The sequence below is a fragment of the Pteropus vampyrus genome, unplaced genomic scaffold, assembly GCF_000151845.1.
Source record: "Pteropus vampyrus isolate Shadow unplaced genomic scaffold, Pvam_2.0 Scaffold488, whole genome shotgun sequence".
Lineage (NCBI taxonomy): Eukaryota > Metazoa > Chordata > Mammalia > Chiroptera > Pteropodidae > Pteropus > Pteropus vampyrus.
In genome coordinates, this window is record NW_011889269.1 from 100,065 (window position 1) to 121,170 (window position 21,106).

At 42.2% G+C, this 21,106-nt stretch overlaps 1 protein-coding gene across 1 annotated transcript; it reads right to left on the bottom strand.

The window, feature by feature from the left end:
• Nucleotides 1-3,417: 3,417 nt before the first annotated feature.
• On the bottom strand, nucleotides 3,418-4,896 carry RNASE1 (ribonuclease A family member 1, pancreatic). Its single transcript, XM_011382721.2, has 2 exons — nucleotides 4,837-4,896; nucleotides 3,418-4,141 (listed from the first exon to the last, which is right to left on the bottom strand). Exon 2 carries the CDS (start codon nucleotides 4,114-4,116, stop codon nucleotides 3,646-3,648), a length of 471 nt encoding a protein of 156 aa, XP_011381023.2. The 5' UTR covers nucleotides 4,117-4,141; nucleotides 4,837-4,896; the 3' UTR covers nucleotides 3,418-3,645.
• Between the last annotated feature and the right edge of the window lie 16,210 nt (nucleotides 4,897-21,106).

Sequence of the window (21,106 nt, forward strand, 5' to 3'; positions counted from 1 at the left end):
CCGATGACCAAATCACTAACCAATCAATGAAACACAATTCTAGCTGAATCTCAAGCCAGTCCATGAAGGACAAATCTAACCCTACCTCATCTAGCACCAATGAACTCTTCTTTAATACAACTTACCTTATCTTCCTCCCTTTTCCCCATATAAACCCTGAGCTCCTCTCCTGTAAAAGTTGAACACTATTTAAGGTTTTGCCTGAATTTGTTCTTCTGAATTGCAATTATTTTGGATCCCAAATAAATGCTTGCTTCTCATTTTTGCTTTTTATTTTTAGGTTTACACCCAGTCAGTGCCAGGAGCCAGAAGCCAGAGTTGGTGAATGTGCAGATATAGATGCAGCAAAACTCCAAGTAAGCATTCTTAGAAGCTCCACTAAAGTGTTTTCTTAGCACTAGCAGGAGTGAAAATGAGGATCTGTGGCCTTGGTAACAGGGTGAGATGAACTTAAGAAAATTTTGGCTATCGGAAAGATATCTAGAAATCTAGGCTCCTTTTATTCCTCCTCTATCCTCACTGCTGGTAAGGAGTGAGATCCCCATTACCCTAGAAATGCAGGGATATGGCCCCTCTCACCTGCAAGCCTTTGTGGACAAAAAAAGGGGCCACATACTAAATCTGAAAAGCTCAGAGAGGCCAGCATGGTGGGTCCTACAAACTCAGAGAGCAAAAGTAATTACATAGGGTGGTCTGAACATAAAAATTCCTAACTAAAAGCAGATCATGGTGGGTAATCACATCCTAGGCCTGTAGCTTCCTTGACCAAGGTCAATTTTTATGTTAAGTGAGCCTGCCCATTGTCTTTTTGCATTTTAGATGACATACCTTTGAAATGTCAGAATAATCTCATTTTCCAAACCTCTCATAGCACACCCATAGCACCAGAACACAAGACCACAGAACACCTCATTGTTATCTTGTTCCCTTATTGCTGGAGAGCTTGGAGTTCCAGTGACCACGTTCTTGCCTTATGCCCCGAGAAAGAGTTCAGAGGCAAGATAAATAGCAAGCAGGAAAGCACAAGGTTTATTAAAGAGAAAGTATACACTCAAGGGGAGAATGTGGGCAAACTCAGGGAGAGAGAGAGAGTCATGTGAGGATGTCTCCATTCTAGACTTTCGTTCTTCTTGGAGGTAAAGCCCAGAAATGTGGTACTGCTGAAGCTTCGTTGTCTCCTCCCAGAAGGTGGTAAGCTCAGTTTTCTGCTCTTTCTTCCTTACATGGTGTTTCCAGAACTGTCATGGCGTCAGGTGCATGATGGGAGCCACAGTATCTGCAATGCAGATTACTTTATAATGATGTAAGTGGCCAAAAGTCATGGCTTAGCCAAAGATATGTAAACTGGAAAAGACTGGTTTGGGCTTATCTCCCCTTGCTGGGGCTAAAACAGGGGGAAGTCTGAAGAAAGGAAATTTCTGGAATCATATCCTGGAGGGCAAGGGGGCATGCCTGGGCAATCTATCCAGCCTCACCTTGAATACCACGTCTATGTGCTGTAAATGTTAATTATTAACTCTCCTGTACCCACCAATGTATATTCAATCTCAAAGATTTCTTTGCGTTGCTTCCTCCCACCCCCTTAATCTACCACCAATGGATTTCTTATAACCCTCTGTACATCTCCTCTTTTGATTCTAATATATAAAATAAACTGCAAAACTGACATTCTCCAGAGCATTTCCTCAATTTGTTGAGATTTTGCTTCCCATCAGTTGTCATCGGTTTGGTTCAAATAAACTCATAAACTACATGTTTGGACGTTACTTACATTAACACCTTCCTCTTGATACAGAAGGCTCCAGAGCTAAGAATTTACTTTACATACTTCCAGCATTTAAAACTGTAGTATGTAAAGACAATGACAGAACGAATCAAACTGATTGGAAGAAGGGCCTTTCTCTTTCTGTCACCTGTCTAGAGCCAGATGCAACTATAAACAGGGAATCAAATGAAATGATTACGAGATGAAAGAAGTCGAGTCTAATCTTTTTAATGGCTGTAAGGAAGAGTTGCCAATAACTGAGTAAATCCACAGGCCAATTAGTCTGGGAACCTGTGAGACCTGCCAGCAAGCTCAGGGAGAGAGAGCCACGACTCCACAGCATGTCGTAAAGCAGAGCCTGGGGGATTTTTTTCTTGAGTGGACTCCAGGTGCAGAAAGAAGAAGACCTGGGGTCTACTCCCAGCTATGCCACTAATTAGCAGCAGCCGTGAGCAAGTCACTTAACCTTTCTGAGATTCAGGTCGTTTCTCTGTAAAAGGCGGGGGTTACATTAGGTTAGGGGTAGCACATGGGTGGCACATACACCTTTACCTCTCTCATGCCTTTGATAGAGACTACTGTTACCTCATCACTTTTTAGAAGTTTTTCTACAGTAGCCTAAGCAGGTACCTCCAATTAGAGTTGGTATAAAAGCTGAAATCTAGTTATTTTCCCTCTAAAGTCCCTTCTAGCTTCTAAATTGAAGGTTCCAACTTTCAAAGCAAGAGATGATCATTTTTCTGATTTAGTAATAACTCCTTCAAAAAAATGAAAATTAGGATCATAATTTTATATACTCTTCCTTTCCACCCTGAGCAGGGTCTTCCTGAAGTCCTATTGTTCTTCCTTCCATGTCAGAGATATTAGAATTTGAGCTTCACCTTCTGTCAGTTTACCCAGCATGACAGTGTTCCCTGTAGTTTCCTGTTATCTGAAACAGCCCACACTTGTTAGTACATGCAGACTCGGGAAAAGGTCCTGGAACTGAAAATCTGCCTCACTACGGGGAGGGCAGGGAAAAACCAAAGAAAGAGTCTGGCCACTCCAGTCTGGTAATTTATAGAGTTCATTAAGGGAAACTAACATACAAGGCATGTCTTGGGCAGCTGTGAGACAGAATAGATCCCTATGGCACTTGACAGGTGCCAAAGAATTACATAAGGTACAAGATGGGGATAGTCATGGGCATTAGCATGTGAATGCTATCAGGTACAGATATTACTTTACTTTCTTGACCAGGTCAGGACAACAGACTATTCCAGGAGCTAGTAAGTTAAAGAAGGCAGGTGAGGGGTCCTGATTTATGTTAGCATGAACATTTATTGTGGTCAGAATGAACATCGATTATGATTAGTCTCTAAGAGGGGTTTGAGAGAAGCAACTTCGGTTCCGGTCCAGGTCCAGCTCCAGGATCAGACAGGTGTCACATCATGAAACAGTGTCTCCTCTAAAACACTTAAAAATTTATACTTGGCAAAGAATATAATGAAAGGAATGATCTCAGGTTTCTAAAAGCCAAGAGTTAGAAGACGAGGCATTTAATTATTCCATTTGCGACTCACCAAAGTGAACCTGATTTACAGTTCTCGCTCCTGGCAGGAAAGCAATCACATTAAAAGGAACCTGGACAGGAACAGCTTCAGGAATCCAGGTGGTTGCAATTAAGTTTTATTGAAAGAAGCAGTGAAGTGGTTGACATGGGGCCCATCTCACAACCCACTTCTCACGCCCCCCCCCAAACCACTCAGGGGCAAGCCTCAGGCCAGGGAAGCATGTTTGTGTTGGATAGGAGCCCTAACTTGAGTTATTTCCCTCAGGGCAAGGAAGAAAGGGGGAGAGGCAGGTGACACAATAAGGTGGGGCACCTCACTGCTCAGGTCTCAGGTGGAGACCTCTACTGAACCGTCAAAGTGGACCGGCACGTATGGGTTCCCGTTACAGGCCACGATGATGTGCCTCTTTTTCTGGCTGGTTCGGTATGCACAATTGGGGTATTTGGAGCCATTTGTCAGGCGGCAGTCCGTAATGCTCATGCTGGAGCTGCTCTGGTAGCAGTCAGACTGCCCATCCTTACAGGTGACCTTTTCCTGGAAGCAAACAGCCTGGACATCAACCAAGGGCTCGTGCACAAAGGTGTTCACTGGCTTGCACCGTCCTTTCGTCATGTCCCGGCGCCTCATCATTTGGTTACAGTAGCTGGAGCCGATGTTGGGGTAGCTGTCTGGGTCCATGTGCTGCCGAATGAACTTCTTGGCCTGTGATTCCCTTTCCCGGAAAGGTTCAACCCACCCCAGTGCCAGCAGCACTAGGAGTAGCAGTGAGAACAAGATCAGGGACTTCGCCTGAGCCATGGTGGCCTTACTCCCCTGAAGGAGCCTAGCCAGGAAAGGGAGAAAGGAGGAAAGCATCACTTTAGAGAGAAAGCCCCAGATCCCACCTGTGGCCTCCCTGGGTTACAGTCTCCCTTCAGGTCAGCCCTATTTCTGCGACATTTTCCAGGTAATGAGACACTCACATATACTCTTCTCCAAGAGCATTTGACTCCCACTAGCTACAGCAAAGATGTCCTCCTCTCTGGGTGGTGACCTCGGAAGTGACCTAAAATCTTGGCAGTCCTGTCTTTAATTACTGAAGGCTTTTTGATCTAAAATACATTTGAAAAATAAAATGTATTCATACCCAGTGCTCTAGTAGCTCAATAAAAGATCGTTTTGAGTAAATCATGAGCCAAATTGTATCCCTGACACTACCATGACATTCAAGATCATGGCAGACAGAGCCCTATTGTCCAACAATACAAAAGAAGCTCAACCCAGTGCCTGACACTGGCATCATAAAGGGACGCCATTGTATTCCAAAGAGAGATGCTCGCCTTCCCCAACGTGGGTCTGCTCCTTCTTCAACCTCATGGGTTCTCTGCAGCCCTAGTGCTTCAGACCAACTCCAGCTCTGCTCTCAGCTGATGTTTGCCTAACCCAAACTTTCTCTGTGCTATCCTCACCCACCCTGGCTCCCTCCTCTCCAACCCTCAAGCAAAAGCAGTTCCTGCATCCACCTCTTGGGCCACTTACCGGGGTCTCTGTATTGGACTGTCGGAGAAAGCAGGCTGGAGGCCAGTTTCTACAGTCACTAGATCCCTAGGGTGTGGACCTTATGTAGATTACAAAGAGGCTTGGCTTCCAAGAAAAAAAGGGTGGGAGGAGCATCTCGGTTTCAGTCCAGAGGAAAACAAGGGCGTTGCAAAGAAGTAGTGGGGAATTATCTCTTTTCAGGGTTGCTGGGTCTTTGCCTACAGGAGCCTTTCTTACCATGTGAATCACATCTCTCTGCGTGTTCACAAAAAGCAGCAGAGAAAGCCACTACGGCACTGATGCTTGAATCCCAACCAAGTCCTTATTATCTCTTTGGGGGCCATTTTCACCAAACAGCCCTCTGAAGTTAGCAAAGGGCGCATAACTTGTGATCACTGGAGAGGGAGGGAAAGGGAGGTCCTCTCTCTCTCCAGGAGTCCTAGAGTGGCTGTCTCTAGGTGGAAGGTTCTCAGATCTGGAGAAGGAGAGGGGGAATGTCTGAACAGATTGAAGAAGTAAGCCTCTACCTGACTTCACCCAGTTCTGGCCACCTCAATACTCCTGAGGTGCTGAAGGTGATTGCGTGAGAGTTGTTATCTACAGTAATCACTCATCTTGTAGGTCAGAGTTGAGTAAAGGAACTAAAGATAACCAAAACCCCAAGCCCCTTTTGGAGAAAAAAATAGAGAACATCAAATTTCTTAGCAGAATTCCCTCCTAGAACAAGATCTGTTGTTGTAGGGTGACAATTTTGGTGCTTCTTAAGTGAAGATTACTATCAAAAGTCCCTCTGAATTAAAATGGATCTACTTTTGACCCAGCAATTGTACTTCTGGGTATTTATCCAAAGAAAAGCAAACAATAATTCGTAAAGATCTATGCATCCCTATGTTCATGGCAGCACAATTCACAATAGCCAAGATATGGAAGCAAGCTAAATGCCCATCAACAGACCAAAAGAAGTTATGGTTCATATATATAATGGAATATTACTCATAAAAAAGTGAAATCCTACCATTTGCAATGACATGGATGGACTTAGAGGTGATAATGCTGAGCAAAATAAGTCAGACAGAGAAAGATAAATACCATATGATTTCACTTATAAGTGAAATCTAAGGAACAAAAAGAACAAACTAATCAAAAACAGACTCACAAATACAGAGGACAATCTGGTGACGGCCGGAGGATAGGGAGTTTGGGGGGCTGGGAGAAAGGGGTGAAGGATTAAAGAAGTACAAATTAGAAGTTAATAGGTGGTCATGGAGATGGGGACATGGCATAGGGAATGCAGTCAGCAGTAAGGTAATGACTATGTGTAGAGTCAGATGAGTGATAGAGTAACCAGGGAGATCATTTCATAAACTATATAAATGTCTAACCAATGTACTGTATACTTGAAACTAATAATAAAATAAAATATAATGCTAAAAAAAACTTTCCAGAAATTATCTCTCTTGATTCTCATAACAATCCTATAATGCATTAATATTATTCACTTTTTATCTGAGTCTCAGCGATTAAATTACCTGCATCAGTATCACCAGTTAAAAGTTTCCAGACCTAAATTCTCTTCCTAAGCTACCTTCAGTCCATCACCCAAGTTTTTTTTAAAACTAGAATCAAGGCAAAAAAATTCAAGGTTAGCAGGTGTTTTTTACTCTTTTTTTTTTTATAAATATGTTTCACCCTCTCTCTATAGTTGCTTAAAACAAGTTTGAATATTACTTAGCTACATGTTAATGTTTTTAGCCTGTACTTTTTTAGATTTTGTGGGAGACAGAATTCTAAAGATGTCACCATGTATTCCATTCCCTGGTTATCAAACACTAACCTAGGTACTGAAGGGATTTTGCAGATATAATTAAGGTTATTGATAAGTTGATTTCAAAGTAGGAAGATTATCTTAAATTTTCTGAGTGGGCTCAATGTAATCACATGAGTCCTTTAAAAGCCAGAGAAGTAAAAGAAAAGGCCAGAAGAAATCAAAGCATAGCCACTCAATATGCAGTTGCTGGCTTGAAGATGGAGGAAGAGGCAATGCAGGAAGCCTGAGAAGAATTCTTCCAACAACCAATGAGTTTGAAATAGGACCCTGCATCCCAGTGTGACCTTTACTGAATCCAGCCACACTGCGCTGAACGTTTGGCCTACAGAACTGTGAGATAATAAATGAGTATTGTTTTAAATTTAAAAAAAAAAAAAAGTCCCTCTAATGTAGAGAGGGGCCAAGAGAACTAAATGTTAAATCAAGCTATATTCAGAGACTGTATGTAGTATGCCGATCAGCCCTAAGGCCAGGATACCAGACCACGGGGAAACCTACAGAACAAAGGAAGATTTCTGCTGGGATTACTAACAAACCATTTGCCCACACTATGAAGGGAAAACAGTCTTTGAGTCATGCTCTACACAAAATAAATTCATTCATTTATTCCTTACAGCTAAAACCATGGGGAACCTATAGATCATAGGCTGGGAATTGCCAGCAGGCTTTTCTCATTACAAGATCTTAACTTTTCATACTACGTACCCATACCATCAAAGGAAAATAGAAAACAAAGTCTTAAAATGTAATTCATAGAAACTAAGAATGATACAAACTGAACTCTCCGAACACTGGTGTTCCCTCTCACTGTCTTTTCTCCGTCCCTCTCAGTGTCCTTTTCTCGGTTCCTCTATTGTCTCTGTCCCTCTGAGTCTCTCTCAGACTCTTTCTTTGCCTCTCAGAGAAGTCAATGCTCTGTCTGTGGAGCATTACCCCTTCTCTAATAAACTTTCCTTTTGACTCTAACGCTGATGTGCACTTGAATTCTTTCCTGAGCTCTGTGGAGAACGCTTTCTCTCTCTGTGCAGGGCTGCTCGGGGGAATTTGCCCGCTCCTGCATCACATCCATACTCTGGATTTAAACGACCTCAGTCCAGACTCTGGATTAGCACCTTGAGAGCTGGGCAAGTTACAGAACTTGATTTATTTCTCTTCTCCTCAGTTTCTCCTAAAATGGGGATGGATAATAATATGTACCTCTTAGATTTGTTACTAGGACAAAATATAGTAAGATATGCAGAGCACTTAAAATATGCTTGAAAGAATCTATAAATGGTAGCCCTGTGATTGTTCACATGGGATGAGGTTCAGATTCTCCCAAAACACACACACACACTCAAGGAATCTGTTTAACACTGGTGGTCTCTGAATTGCTTTTTACAGGGGTTGGATTCAAGAACCTGCTCCGCCTTTGTTTTGCTAAAAACCTGAGCTGAAAATAATAGCCAGTTTTGAAATCCTGAGTAGGAGAAGAAAGAAGAGGAGAGAAGATAGGGACCTTGGTAGGAAGAACAGAATTCTTTAAAAGGAAGTTTTTAAATTGTTTTGCCCCATGATATCCAAGAACTCTTTATTCAAGTCAATGTTATGTGCTAATATGTATGAATTTGGAAGCGAAGTGGGGCTAAGGAAGACATGGTATGGCAAGAGATTTTCGTTTCATCAGCCTTCCCACCCTCCACCCATGTTTTGTTTGTTTCTTAGTCTTTAAATAGTACTGTTATCATCTTGAGTGGTGCTGGGAGAAAAAATTTTCCCACACATTTAGAGGGCCTGAGAATTAACTGACAAAAGGTTAACAAGAAACTAGACAAAGTTTATTCATGTGCATATGAAGAAGCACAAGAGGGTGGAGAGAGGACAAATTTGAGTGTTCAAGGCAAACTCCCAAGACCACATCACATCGTGAAGCCACATCAGTGACTGGCTTATCCCAGGTGTGGATGGGAAAGTGCAAGGAAGTGCATTTTTCTCCCCCTCCACAGAATGCCTGGAAATTAATCTCTGAAATCCTCCTAGAGTCAAAGGCAGCACAGGAATATTAAAACTACACTGCATTTGTGGGCTCTGGGTCCCAAGGAACCTCCTTAGAGATCAGCTGTGTGGCAAGGGCCCACCCATGCCTCCCATACTTTTCTCTCAAGTAGCTATCTGCTCCTCTCCTGACTTAAGCACAGTTTTCTTGAGTCCTCTTCAAGAGTGAGGCTCTGGACTCTCTGGAGCCAGCTCCATGGAGGCAAAGGTCAGTTTGGGTTGTAGTAACTTGGAGACTTTATGATCCTATGAAGATAAAAAGTTTCTTAGGAAACAAACAGCACGGCCCCTGAAGCCTGTCGCGAGCTGTGCATTTACAGGCCTCAACTGAGAAACCCCTTCCCCAGTGAAACACTATTCAATCTTCTCCCTCCTCCTCATACCCCAACATTTCATCTCACATGACAACTACCAAAGGGCAAAAAGCTTTCAAGGCTGTGCAGGTTATTATTCCTGTTGATGATCCCCATTTCATAAGACCTCTCATTTCTCTTTCCAAGCCCATTTCACCCCCATACATCCGCTCACCTCCTCCTGTGTAGCCCAATTCCTAACAGACCATGGATCAGTACCGGTCTACAGCCCGGGGGATGGGGACCCCTGAGCTAAGCAATTAAATGAAGGACTTTGTTTTAGACCCAAGTGCTGAGAATTCTCCCCAACAAAAGCAGTTGTAATATAAACCAGACCTTGATAAGGGCTCCGAACTCCAGTACAGGCGAGGACAAGGTTATTAGGAAGCAATGGGAGAAAGGGGATGGAATAAAGGGAATCAGCATGAACTGGGAAAGAAAAGAGTTCCAACATCTGAGCCCTTGTTTGAGGCCAACTAGGTACAGGTTGCACTTTCCCAGAGGGCAGCTCTGATATGTGTGGGTACCACCAAATGTAGTCAACAGCTTGATCTCCAGAACACACGGAGAAGGGCCCTAGTCTCCCATCTTCCCCTCCCAGCCTCCTGACACTATAACTGTTCTTCTCAGCCCAAAGGACAGATCACGTTCTCTCTATGTCCTCTTCCACTCCAAGTACCAGCCCTGGGTCTTCTTAAATGGAGGTCAGATACTGCCCAGAGTGTCTGAGGAAATATTGAGACTTGGGTGTCTGTGGTTCCTAATAGGAAAGCATCTAATTACCTTTCAGCTCCGTGATTCAGTGGTCTTTGGGTTTTCATTCATTTTAGGATCCTTCCCCAACCCTTCCCTTCTAGGTCAAGAACCAGTGCCTCTTTCTCTTACCTAAGGGTAGCCCATTTGTGCTAGCTCTTCTGATAGCTTATCACAGTGGCATTAATTATTGACCAGGACTCCTATGTGAAAGAAAACAGCTGATAAGAGAGGCAGGCAGGGAACCTAAGGGATCAGGGAGCCTGAAATCTACATGCTCCACCAGAGCCACAGATCTGGTCTTCTCCTGAGAAGAGCTAAGCCTGAAGTCTCCAACATTTCTGGCACCAGAGACCAATGCTTCTATGAGAATCTGACGATCTGAGGTGGAGCTGAGGCGGTGATGGCGCTGGGGGGCGGCTGCAAATACAGATGAAGCTTCGCTTGCTTGCCTGCTGCTCACTTCCTGCTGTGTGGCCCGATTCCTAACAGGCCGCAGACCTGTACCGATCCATGGCCCAGGGGTTGGAGACCCCTGAGCTAAGTAATTAAATCAAGGACTTTGCTTTAGACCCAAGTGCTGAGAATACTCCCCGACAGAAGCAACCCCTAGAGATGTAATACAAACCACACCTTGAAAAGAGCTCTGAGCTCTGGTACAGGTGAAGACAAGGTTATTAGGAAGCAATGGGAGAAAGAGAGTGAAATAGAGGGAATCAGAGACGTGTCAGACCAAAGATTACCTTGGGGAGGACTTTTAAAAACAACTTTTTTTTTTTTTTTAATTGGGGTAAGGGAAGGGCAATTCAGACAGGAAAAAAAGGCCAGATAGAGAAGTAGCAGAGAGCTGTGTATTTAGAAAATAGCGAGTTTTTCCACGTAACTGGGAGGAGGTGGGGGAAAGGCACAGAGAAAAAATATAGGCCTAAGTAGAAGTAGAAGTATCTTGAATGCCATGCAAAAGACTTCAATATGTAAAAGATATAGGCAGTTTCCTTGAACTCAAGGAATGGAAGGACAAAAGCCATATAAGAGACCTTCTTCCAGTCCTTCCATTATACGCACGAGGAGACTGAGGGCCAGAGCGTCCCAAGGTCATATAGCACCTTGGCAGCAGAAACAGAAACCAGCCTTAGGTCCCTGACCTTCAGCGCAATGTCCTCACTACACTACGCTGCCTGGTATGCCCCCGGGATGTGCACCGAAAGGGCTGCAATATTACTTTGTGAAATTGATCTCTTCTTCTAACTCTGGATTTCCCCCAGTTCTCCCACCACTCCTCCTGCTATGAAGTGTCATGGGAGAAGGCAAGACTGGCTTTGCTGGCTGCCTGCACCTGTGGAGTTAGGGGGACTGGGGACTCAGGCACTTCCATTGGAACGGCTGGGGTGAGGGAAGAAAAGGCAAGGAAGACATAAGTGGTCAGGGCTCCAATCTCTCCAGTCCCTAGGGCTCATTTGTTGATATCTCTGGAAACCCTGAAGGAAGGGGAATCGTTTTAGGAGGAAAAGGCCCCCAGGAGTTTAGCTATTCCAAGCAGCATTCCTGCCTCTCTTTGAGAGGCCTCACATGCTGTCTCCATCAAGAAAGCAAAGTCTTGAGAGAAGTCATTTGCTTTGAAACGTTTTGAGTCTCACATTTTTCATGCTTTCCTCCCGGTGTTAATCATTAAGAAAGTTACAATTAACACAACAGTGCATCCTCTCCCAAAACTGGGAGATATTGTTAAGGGACAAATCATGTGGACCGGAAAGTCCATGCAGGCACATCAAGTGAAGAGAGTTCAGCCTTATCCAGTTTAGGGAAAAAGTCTCACATCTACTTAAGTGGAGCCTTTATTGAGTCACTAAGTCCAGCCTCCTGACCCCACTGGCTTACCTGCTTTGAGTTTTGGATTAAACACTCCTGATGCCTTCTCTCTTGCAATCTGATCAGGCCGGACTTTCCTCTGCCTGAATAGCATATGGGTCTCACTTCTCCAGAAAGGCTAATCCTTAATCCCTCCCTGTTTTTCTGGTTCCGTCCTAAACTCAACTCTAATTTTTTTTCTTTTAGCCATTTTATATCTCATTGAAGAGATAGGAAAGCAAACCTCAGCAGTGCTGTGGTTGTTTATGTGAGCAGGAGAGGATATTCCTCTGTCAGCATGCACTGTGTGTGAGGACAACTGTGGTTGCCAGGCAACTCAGCCCCCTCAGCACCAGCTGGACCTCTGTCAGTAGGTTATGTGGCTAAGTCATGCAAGATATCGCTGAGCCTTGGTAATGTTTTCTGAGAAATGAAAAAGTGAAGAAAGATGATTTCTAAGATCTCTCCCAGTTAAAACATTTTGGATTTTTTTCAGTGTTTCTTCTTCTAATAATCTTCCTCTCAATACTTCCCAGGAAGAAAGATTGGATTGTAATATAAGATCATTTCCTTAAGACTTTAATGCTTTTCAGAGAGCCAAAGTTACTTTGTGGCTATATTCACCAATTAATTGCCTTTGGTTTAACTAAAAAACAAATTCATGCACACAGAAACACAAAAAGGGAGGAGAAAAGTTTTCACCTTCCACCTCACACTCCAGAATTCCTGTCAAGAGACCAGCAAGAAATGGATTTTCACCCTAATATGGGTTTTGTGTATTTTCACATTAAATAAAATGCACAAACTTCTATCTTTGTATTTAAAATTTTTTAATGTCTATAATGTGTTCACATTTGAAGAAGTTCAAAACTTTAATTGTATATGTGATGGCATAAAGAATAAGCATTAAAATTTAACATACTGATTTATTATATGTTGATTTCTATAGTAGGAAAAAACAATAGTGGCCTGTCTGTATTTCCATTATCAATTCATTGGGTAAATAAAAAGTTTCAGGAATACAGTCTTTCAGAGACCCAGAAATTAGAGATATATCTAGCAATAGAGTTCATAATGCAGAATTACTCCTTAATGAATTTTAGGAACAAGTCAATAGTCAGTAATTATTCATTAAGAAGTTCCAGTACATATTTCTCTAAGTTACCAAATGGGAGGTAAGAATGGGAAAAGATACAAAGTATAAAAATTCTTGATAAACAAATAGAAATGTATTATTTGTATTTTCATCACCCAGAAAAACATTATTAACATTTTAGTGTGTAATTTCCATACTTTTGTCTATGCTATGTATATGTTTTCATAAAATATGTGATACTATATATGCAGCTTCAGATTCTGATTTTCTCTTAAAACGTATCTGGGGTCCTGGTGAAATTCAGTTTCTTAACTGAACAAAGATAGTGGTGAACAAAGATATATTCACTTTGGAGTAACTTATTGAGTTCTATACTTATAATTTGTTTATAATTATAATTTGTATGTTACATCTCAACAATAACAACAAAAAGCTTATTTCAAGTCAACAAATATCTACATTATTCTGAATGGTTCTACAGTATTTCACGTTATGGATGTATCATGATCCATTAAACAAATTCCCTATTGTTGGACATTCATAACATTTACTCTTCACACATACACATTCTAAAATAAAAATCCGCCTAATTTGCATTTATCCTTTTGTGTCGCAAGTCAGGTTCCCTAGCAAACAGACACTGAGATAAAGATTTGCATTTAGGAAGTATATTTGGGAGTAGTCTTGGGATCAGTTCCTATAGAGGGAGTAAAGGAAGGCTGATTGGACAAAAGGTTAAATTTTGATGCAGTCACAACACAGGAACCTCTAGTCCTGGAATGACTTCAGAGTTGTCCTAATTAAGGTAAAGGGTCCAGACCTTTATACACCTCATTGTCCATTCACTAGATGCAAACTGCCCCAGGGGGAGGAAGCTTTACCTTACGCAGTATGATTCTCCACCACTGTGGGCAATTCCCTGAACGGACTCAACTGAGAGCTGTCTGTCACCACCACTCCGGTAGCTGGGGAATGAGTGTCTTGGTCTTGAAGTGGGGGAATTACTATACACACCACAGCATCCATTGTACCTTACCCTATTACTTCCTTAGCATAAATTCCTGCCAGACCTGCAAGACTAGAGGATTAACCTGAGGGGCAGGGGGAGGGGGCGGCAATGGAGAATTAAGAAAAACACAGAGACACAATATAGGAAAAGCTGGGGCCAGGTGGGGCACTGCACTCTGATGGAGATACAGTGACCCCAAGGCAAGCTCAGCCCGTTTATTATATACACCTAAAAGTCAAGGAAAGGGAGGAAGTCTTCTTGGAACTTGAAACTTGCTGGCAACAATAATCTCCCGAAGGCCTGACTGTACCCGGATATCTGTGCTAAACCACAAGCAGCCATCTGTTCTTTGTTTGCTTCTTTGCCGTTGGCAGATTGCAACATAGTCAAGCATGGCTTTGCCAATGCTTTGGCCACGAGTCAGGCTCTCTACAAATTTCTAGACATGTTCAGAGGGCATGTGCTTCTGATGAGGCTTTAAATGGTATCAATCGTCCTCTTCAAAGGTTATCAATATTTCAATTCTAATAGTAGATCAAGAGAACAATTGTTTTTTCCTGCTAAACAACAGTACATTACATGTTCTGTGATGACCTTGCCTGCTCCTTTATCTGTGATTCCACAGCACTTCTACTTCTTCTCAAGTTCAGTGGGAATTCTTTCTTCTCATTTTCCTCCATTATACTGTGTGTTTCAAGGGCAGAGACCATATCTTTTTCACATATATACCTCCTGATCTTATGCCAATAAATACATCTTAAATGGATTGATGTCTCATTGTAGAGGGCTAGGGAGTCACAAGAGATAGACTGACTAGAGAGAGAACACCATATAAAAGATCTGCCATAAGCATGCAATTAAAAGGTGATCCTGAAGGAATGGAATGTCTTTTTCATTGAAAAGAAAGGTTTCATGATATTTGATATTCATAATGTCATCTGAAAAAGAACAAATGAAAAGCCTAGTTCTTTGATAAAGAGGCAACAATGAATAGTTGCCACAATAGAGAGGTAGAATTATCAAAAACAGAAATGGTGTAGTAGATACACTGTGGCAGAAATCTTGTGAAACAAGACCAGCGAGAAACCAAGCACCACTTGGAGAGTTGGAGAACTCAGGTTTATTACACCGGCGGTCCCAGAAGAGCCAGCACTCTGAAGATCTGGGCCCTGAGCTCAGGGCTAACCTTACTTTTATAGGGCTTAACAAGCAAAGGCAATACATCTGTTCTTAGCCATTTGAGTGGAAAATTCCTCTTCATTCCCCTCTTTTGATGCCCTTTAAATTCTTATAGGGCATCCGCCTTCTGATCTTCCTGGCCTAGGGGCTGATATAAGGGTGGTCCGGATGTCACAACCATCTGTCTAGGCGTGAGAAGACAGTTCCGGATACAGAAACCAAATAAGACTATGAAGAGCATGAGGAGAAGGCCTGCAAATGGGAGAAGCCACGATTCCCAACTCCATATTCTGGACCAGGACCCCCATGACTCATTTAATTGTTGGTGGATTCGGGAATCAGGATGGAGTCTTGGGTTTACTGCTGAAGTGCCACCTCAGGCCCTAGACCAGGAACTTCCTTCTCTGCCCTATCCCAGTTATTGGACTGACACCAACGCAGTCTATGGAGTTTGGGTCTAGGCCCCAACTTTTGGAACTTCCTTTGAATTTTGGACACAGACCAAGTTTTGAAATGTATAGCCAGGAGTGTCTGGCCCTCAGACTTTGGGCCAATATTAAAAGTCTCAGAAAACTTGTTAAAGCAACATAAAACACAGAAATTATTTTGATTAAGCACGGAATCCTTGTTTTCTACTCAGAAAACTTTTCAATAACATCAGTAGCAGACCAATAGTCTAAATTTCCTCTCAGGATTTCTCTTCACAAACCTCTACCATTTGCCTCATTCCTTCAGTTTGCCTCTTCCCATTCATTCAGAAATAACCAACTTTAAGACAAACGCTTTTCCTTCAGTTCTCTTCAAAATAAATCTCCATACTTTATACCTTCCATTACCAAAAACATTTTCCTTTCCATCGTAATTAAAATTTTAACTGAATCGCCATGTTACATATAACACGGACAAATATAGATCAGAGGTCATGTGCATACTCTTTTTTCCCCATCATCAGTATTTGTAACTTCCCCGAGGGTGCATATCTAGTTTCATCAGGGAGTGATGAAATAGATGGACTCCCAAGAGAACTCATTTCCCCCTCAGAGTCCAAGGGTGAAAGGGGAGAAAATTCTTGATTACCGAGATCTCTGGGAAGGCGCTCCTATCATTGGGTCAACTAATGAGTCTGGGTCTTGGTGAAGGAGCACAGAAGCTGCACAGCAGTCCTGGCTTGCCTATACTTGCCATTATATTGAGCCATTCGATTAACTTGTTAGTCAATGCATTGAAAGACTGGGGGGTCTACACCCAAGTTGTAATGTCACTCCTAATTTAGTTAAAATATCCCATCCTAACAAGGGAGTGGGGCGGCTTGGAACTATTAAAAACTCCTGCTGAAAGATCTAATCTTCAAATTGGCAGGTCAGTAGTGGAGTAAAATGGTTGACCTTGCCTTCTCCTACTCCTATGATAATCGTAGTCCATGAGGAGGGTTTTCCTGCATATGTAGGGAGAACAGAATAGGTTACCCCTGTATCTAAAAGAAACTGAATTTGCTTACTCATTATGTCCAGAGTTATCTGGGGTTCCTTAGTAGTGATGACCACATTCCCGGACAGGGGCGGCGAGGATGGCCCTGGGCTTCTTCAGTCACACAGTTCCTGGACATGGGCTATTAGGGTGTTGGCGGCCGCCCTCCTCTCTGGGAGTGTGGTCAACTCTCCAATGCCAGGGATTAGTATTGGTTTCTTTGCATGTGTGGCAGGGGCTCGGGGGCTTTTCAGTACAGTCCTTTGCCCAATGTCCTACTTTCTTGCATTTGAAGCAAGAACTCAATGTCTCTTTATTCCCTGGTCTCTTAAGGGATGCTTGTCAAGTACTAAGGGCCTGGCCAGTTGCGACAGCCATAATCCTGGCTAGTCGTTTTTCTTTATTCTGTTCTCTTTTTCTCTTTTGAAAAGCTTGATTGTTATAGACCATGAAGGCCATATCTAGTAATTGATTTTGGTTAGTCTGTGGCCCCATTTGCAGCTTTCGAAGCTTGTGCCTGATATCAGGGACTGGCTGGCTAATATAATGCTGGCTTAACAAAACTAACCCTGCAGGGGAAGTAGGGTCTACATTAGTATACCTCCTAAAGGATTCTTCCATCTGGCTAAACAGCTGGCCAGGTTCTCAACTTTTTCTTGAGTAATTGTTCTAAGCTTCTCATAGTTAGACAATTCTTAAGGCGAATCAGTAATTAATTGCCCACCACACATGTATCCCACCCTGCGTCGGTGACGCAAATACAAACAAGGGTTGGCACCTCCTCCAGAGAGGAGACCACTCAGGTACTCATCTGGCTGCGTCCCGAAGGAGCTTAGGTGACACTTGGCCGTAGCGGACTCAACTTTGTACACCGCGGAGCCACAGATGAGCCCACTTGGACTCAGTAGACTTTAGGGGAGCTTAAAGGTCCCCAGCTTTGGAGCCACAAATTCTTACCTGACCAAGTCAAGTCAGCCAGACCGCTCATTTATTCACTCATTCGCACACCAGATTAAAACATCGCCTCCCCTCTTTTGGAAGGCCCTGACCTATGACTTCCCCCGCTTTGAGAAGACCCTGATGTCTTCCCCTGCTGGGAAGACCCTGACCTGTGTCTTCTAACTGAAGACTAGGAGGTGATCAAGCTCCTCTTCTGTCCGGAGACGGGACCTGACCAGCCCCAGGGCGTTATCTCATCCTGTGGCCATTCCTAGTGAGTTGATCTGTCCCTCCAATGAGTCCGGTTGGGGGCTCTGCCATCCTGGGAGTTGGGGCACTAGTCAAAAGAGAATCCAGAATATCATCAGATGGCACGCCTTCTCGTTTGTCTCAGAGCCCTTCCTCTCCAGTCTGGCCAAGCCACCAGTCCGGCGGCTCAAAGGGCCGGCGTGGTTGGAATCTTGCTAGGGCCTCTAGAAATGTTGCAGAAATGTTGCGAAACAAGACCAGTGAGAAACCAAGCAGCACTTGGAGAGTTGTAGAACTCAGGTTTATTACGCTGGCAGTCCCAGAAGAGCTAGCACTCTGAAGATCTGGGCACCCAGCTCAGGGGTAACCTTACTTTTATAGGGCTTAACAAGCAAAGGCAATACATTTGTTCTTAGCCATTTGAGTGGAAAATTCCTCTTCAACACCTCAGGTAACATAGATGGTCAGAAAAAAAGTATTTTTCCCCCTCAGCTCTGCCACTTCTAATTTGATAGGACTTTCCAATAAATCCCTTTGGACACTTTTTTAAAATACTAATACCTGGATTCCACCACCAGAGAATCAGATATAGTCAGTCTTTGGTAGACTTGATAATCATTATTTTTAAATCTCTCCTGATAATTCAAATGTTCAGCCTGGACTGAAAAACTTTTTCAACCACCTTAATTTACCTCTTAATTTCCTCACATGTAAAATGAGAGAGGGAATAAAATAATTAATAAAATGAGGATGTTAGTATGGATTATCATTAATTATCTTAAAACCCATTTGTTCTATAATTCTCTGAATCTAAATGCACGAAGATAAGCAAATTTCCCAGATCTATAGAGCTATCTAGGCGTAGGGGAAAAGATCTGACCAAAGTTCTAGTTAACCGGAGTCTTCAAGTCAGAGAAAAGTGAGCTCCTTTTTTAGTGTGTCTTATCACAGCAGAGCAGGATTCTGAATTTCCCCTCAGGACCATGCAAGACTTTGTGAAGAAGTAGAAGCTGTAATGCTTAATGGAAGAAAATACTGAAAACATGTTTAAATGCATAAAAATTTTTTAATGTAGGAAGGAGACATGAGAACTAAATGTTAAATGAACCTATATTCAGGTACTGCAATGTGCTGATCAGCCCTAAGGACCATAAGGAAACCTACAGAACAAGGAAGATTCCTGCTTGGATTACTAACAAACCATTTACATCATCCTCAGAAAAAAAAAGAAAAGTCATAAAGTACTGCATTTGGGCCTGGTTTGTATAAATATCCCACCTCTCAAAATGTACAGCAGGAGAAAGGTTTTTAATGTCTGAGGGTTTCCAGGGAGTGTGGGGGTGTGGAATTCAGTTTTCTTTTTATGGTTTATTTTATAGCCATTGTTTATATCATGTCCAGGTGGCATTCTAGGCATTTCTGACCACTTCTGATCCAGAGTTCTGGAATGAGTTTGGCATCTCACTTTGAAGAGCTCCATGTGCTTAACTCCCACATGCCAGAGGTTTCTAGGTTTCCACTAGGGGGCTACACAAAAATGTAGGCCAAAAAAAATAAATAAATAATAGGCTGGTGATAAGCAGGGGAATTCTTAAAAGATTAGCTGGAAAAACAAACAAATTAACCAGGTGGGTTGGGAGAGGGAAGCAAAACATTGCAGGAAGGCGCCACCACTCGGAGGGAAGTGTACACTCACTCCCCTACCTTCCTGGGTTCAGAACAATTCCCAAGGCTGCCACCATGCTGGCCAGCAGGGGGCGCTGCCTTGCCTGGACCCCGAGAGCCAAGATGGGGCCAGAACCTTTTCTCCTGATTCTCCTTAGCAAGCCTGAACAAGGGCTGGACCTTTCCAAAGACTGGTACAGCATGGTAATAAACAGAGAGGGTATCATGGGCATAAAAGTGTCTAGCTTAACGAAAGTCAAGGTTTCTGATCTCGTAGTAGCTAAATGGCCTCCAAGCCCCTTGGTCAATTCACCAGTTACCTTGAAGTGCCTACTCTGTAGTAGACTCAAAAGAGGAAAGAAAAGGAGTGACTGTATCTATTGTGCTCCCAGAGCTTTAGACAAATCAATGAAATTTGGAGTGAGGCTCATGTTTCTGGCTTATTCGTGGAAAATCTTAAGCTCAAGTAGAGCATAAGTAATTTGCTACTAAGTGACAGTGTTGGGAGCTAGTCCTCAACTTTTCACAGCAACGCACAGCTTTCACACAAGCCAGCACCATTTTTCAGTGTCCAACTCATCTGATTTTCTTAATCATAAATAGCTAACTTCCATGTGAGAGGACATGGGAATGTCTCACAAATCCTGATAGCTTCCAGAACCAACATCTGCTCCCAATAGCCGAGTTCACTACTATTTATTTTCATAAATGCTCTTCTCTGCTTTCTTTGTTCACACTGGGCTTGTTGCACAGAAGATACGTTTCCTCACGGAACTGTTCAATTGTTTTCCTTCTTCGAGAAAGAAGCAGGGCAAACCCCAGAGGTCCAGAGAGCCTAAATGATCAGAAATTCTTGGAAACCAGGATCTCTTCAATAGATTTAAAATAAAAGATTTGATAAGATTCAAAATATGTTGATTTATTTTAAGGAATGGAAAGATGTTTTCTTAGCATGATGAAGATTTCTAGATCTAGATGACTAGTGGGTTTCCCTTGGTATGCCATATCTAATCATTTTGTACCAGTTATCTTTAGTGTTTTGTAATCAATCGGACAAGTTTACTATGAAAACGGGTGAGAAGAAGCATCAAGCACTTACCAACGTTAATCTATTTAGATGTACCTTTGTAAAATTAGAAGAAGATAATGATACCAGCAATATTTATTATTGTTTGATGTAATTTTGAAAGACCTGGTCAAATCAGTAAGATAAGAAAGAAAATGTGGTTAAGAAATATAGAAAAGAAGAAACTACTAAAGCATTATCTCTAAGTGATATTATTTAAGTAGGAATAAAACACAGATCAATTAAAAACTTTTTGAATTATATTGAGCTTAGAAGTGGCCAGATATAAACATGTGTGTATGATTATCTTGTAAATAGTTCTACATTTGAAGTCATTATATACGAAGACATTAGTTGTACTGTGAGAAGATGAATATGCATATACACACATATAAACTTAATGTGACCTATGTTACGAAAATAACATTTTATTTAAAATTTGCTAATCTTTGAAAGCAGCAAGATAAGAGTTACAATAGAAAATGCTTACTGACTTAGTGCTTATGATACTCACTTATAGCATCATTGCTGAATTAATCATAAATCATGGTCCCCAGGTTTATTGGCTCAAAACTTGGTTTTGTTTCCAAGAAAAAAAAATGTGAGTCTAAACAAATTCATAGATCACCCACACATAACCCAAATTAAGATATGTTACAAAATAACTGTCAAAGTCATGAAAGTCAAGAAAAGACTGAGGAATTACTCCAGATTGAAGAATAAAGAGTCATAACAACTAAAAGCAACATGCGATTCTTTTTTTTTTTTTACCTCCTATAGCACC

Bases quoted from the DNA above. Each gene is read 5' to 3' on its own strand.
- RNASE1 (XM_011382721.2), bottom strand. From the start codon at position 4,116: ATGGCTCAGGCGAAGTCCCTGATCTTGTTCTCACTGCTACTCCTAGTG.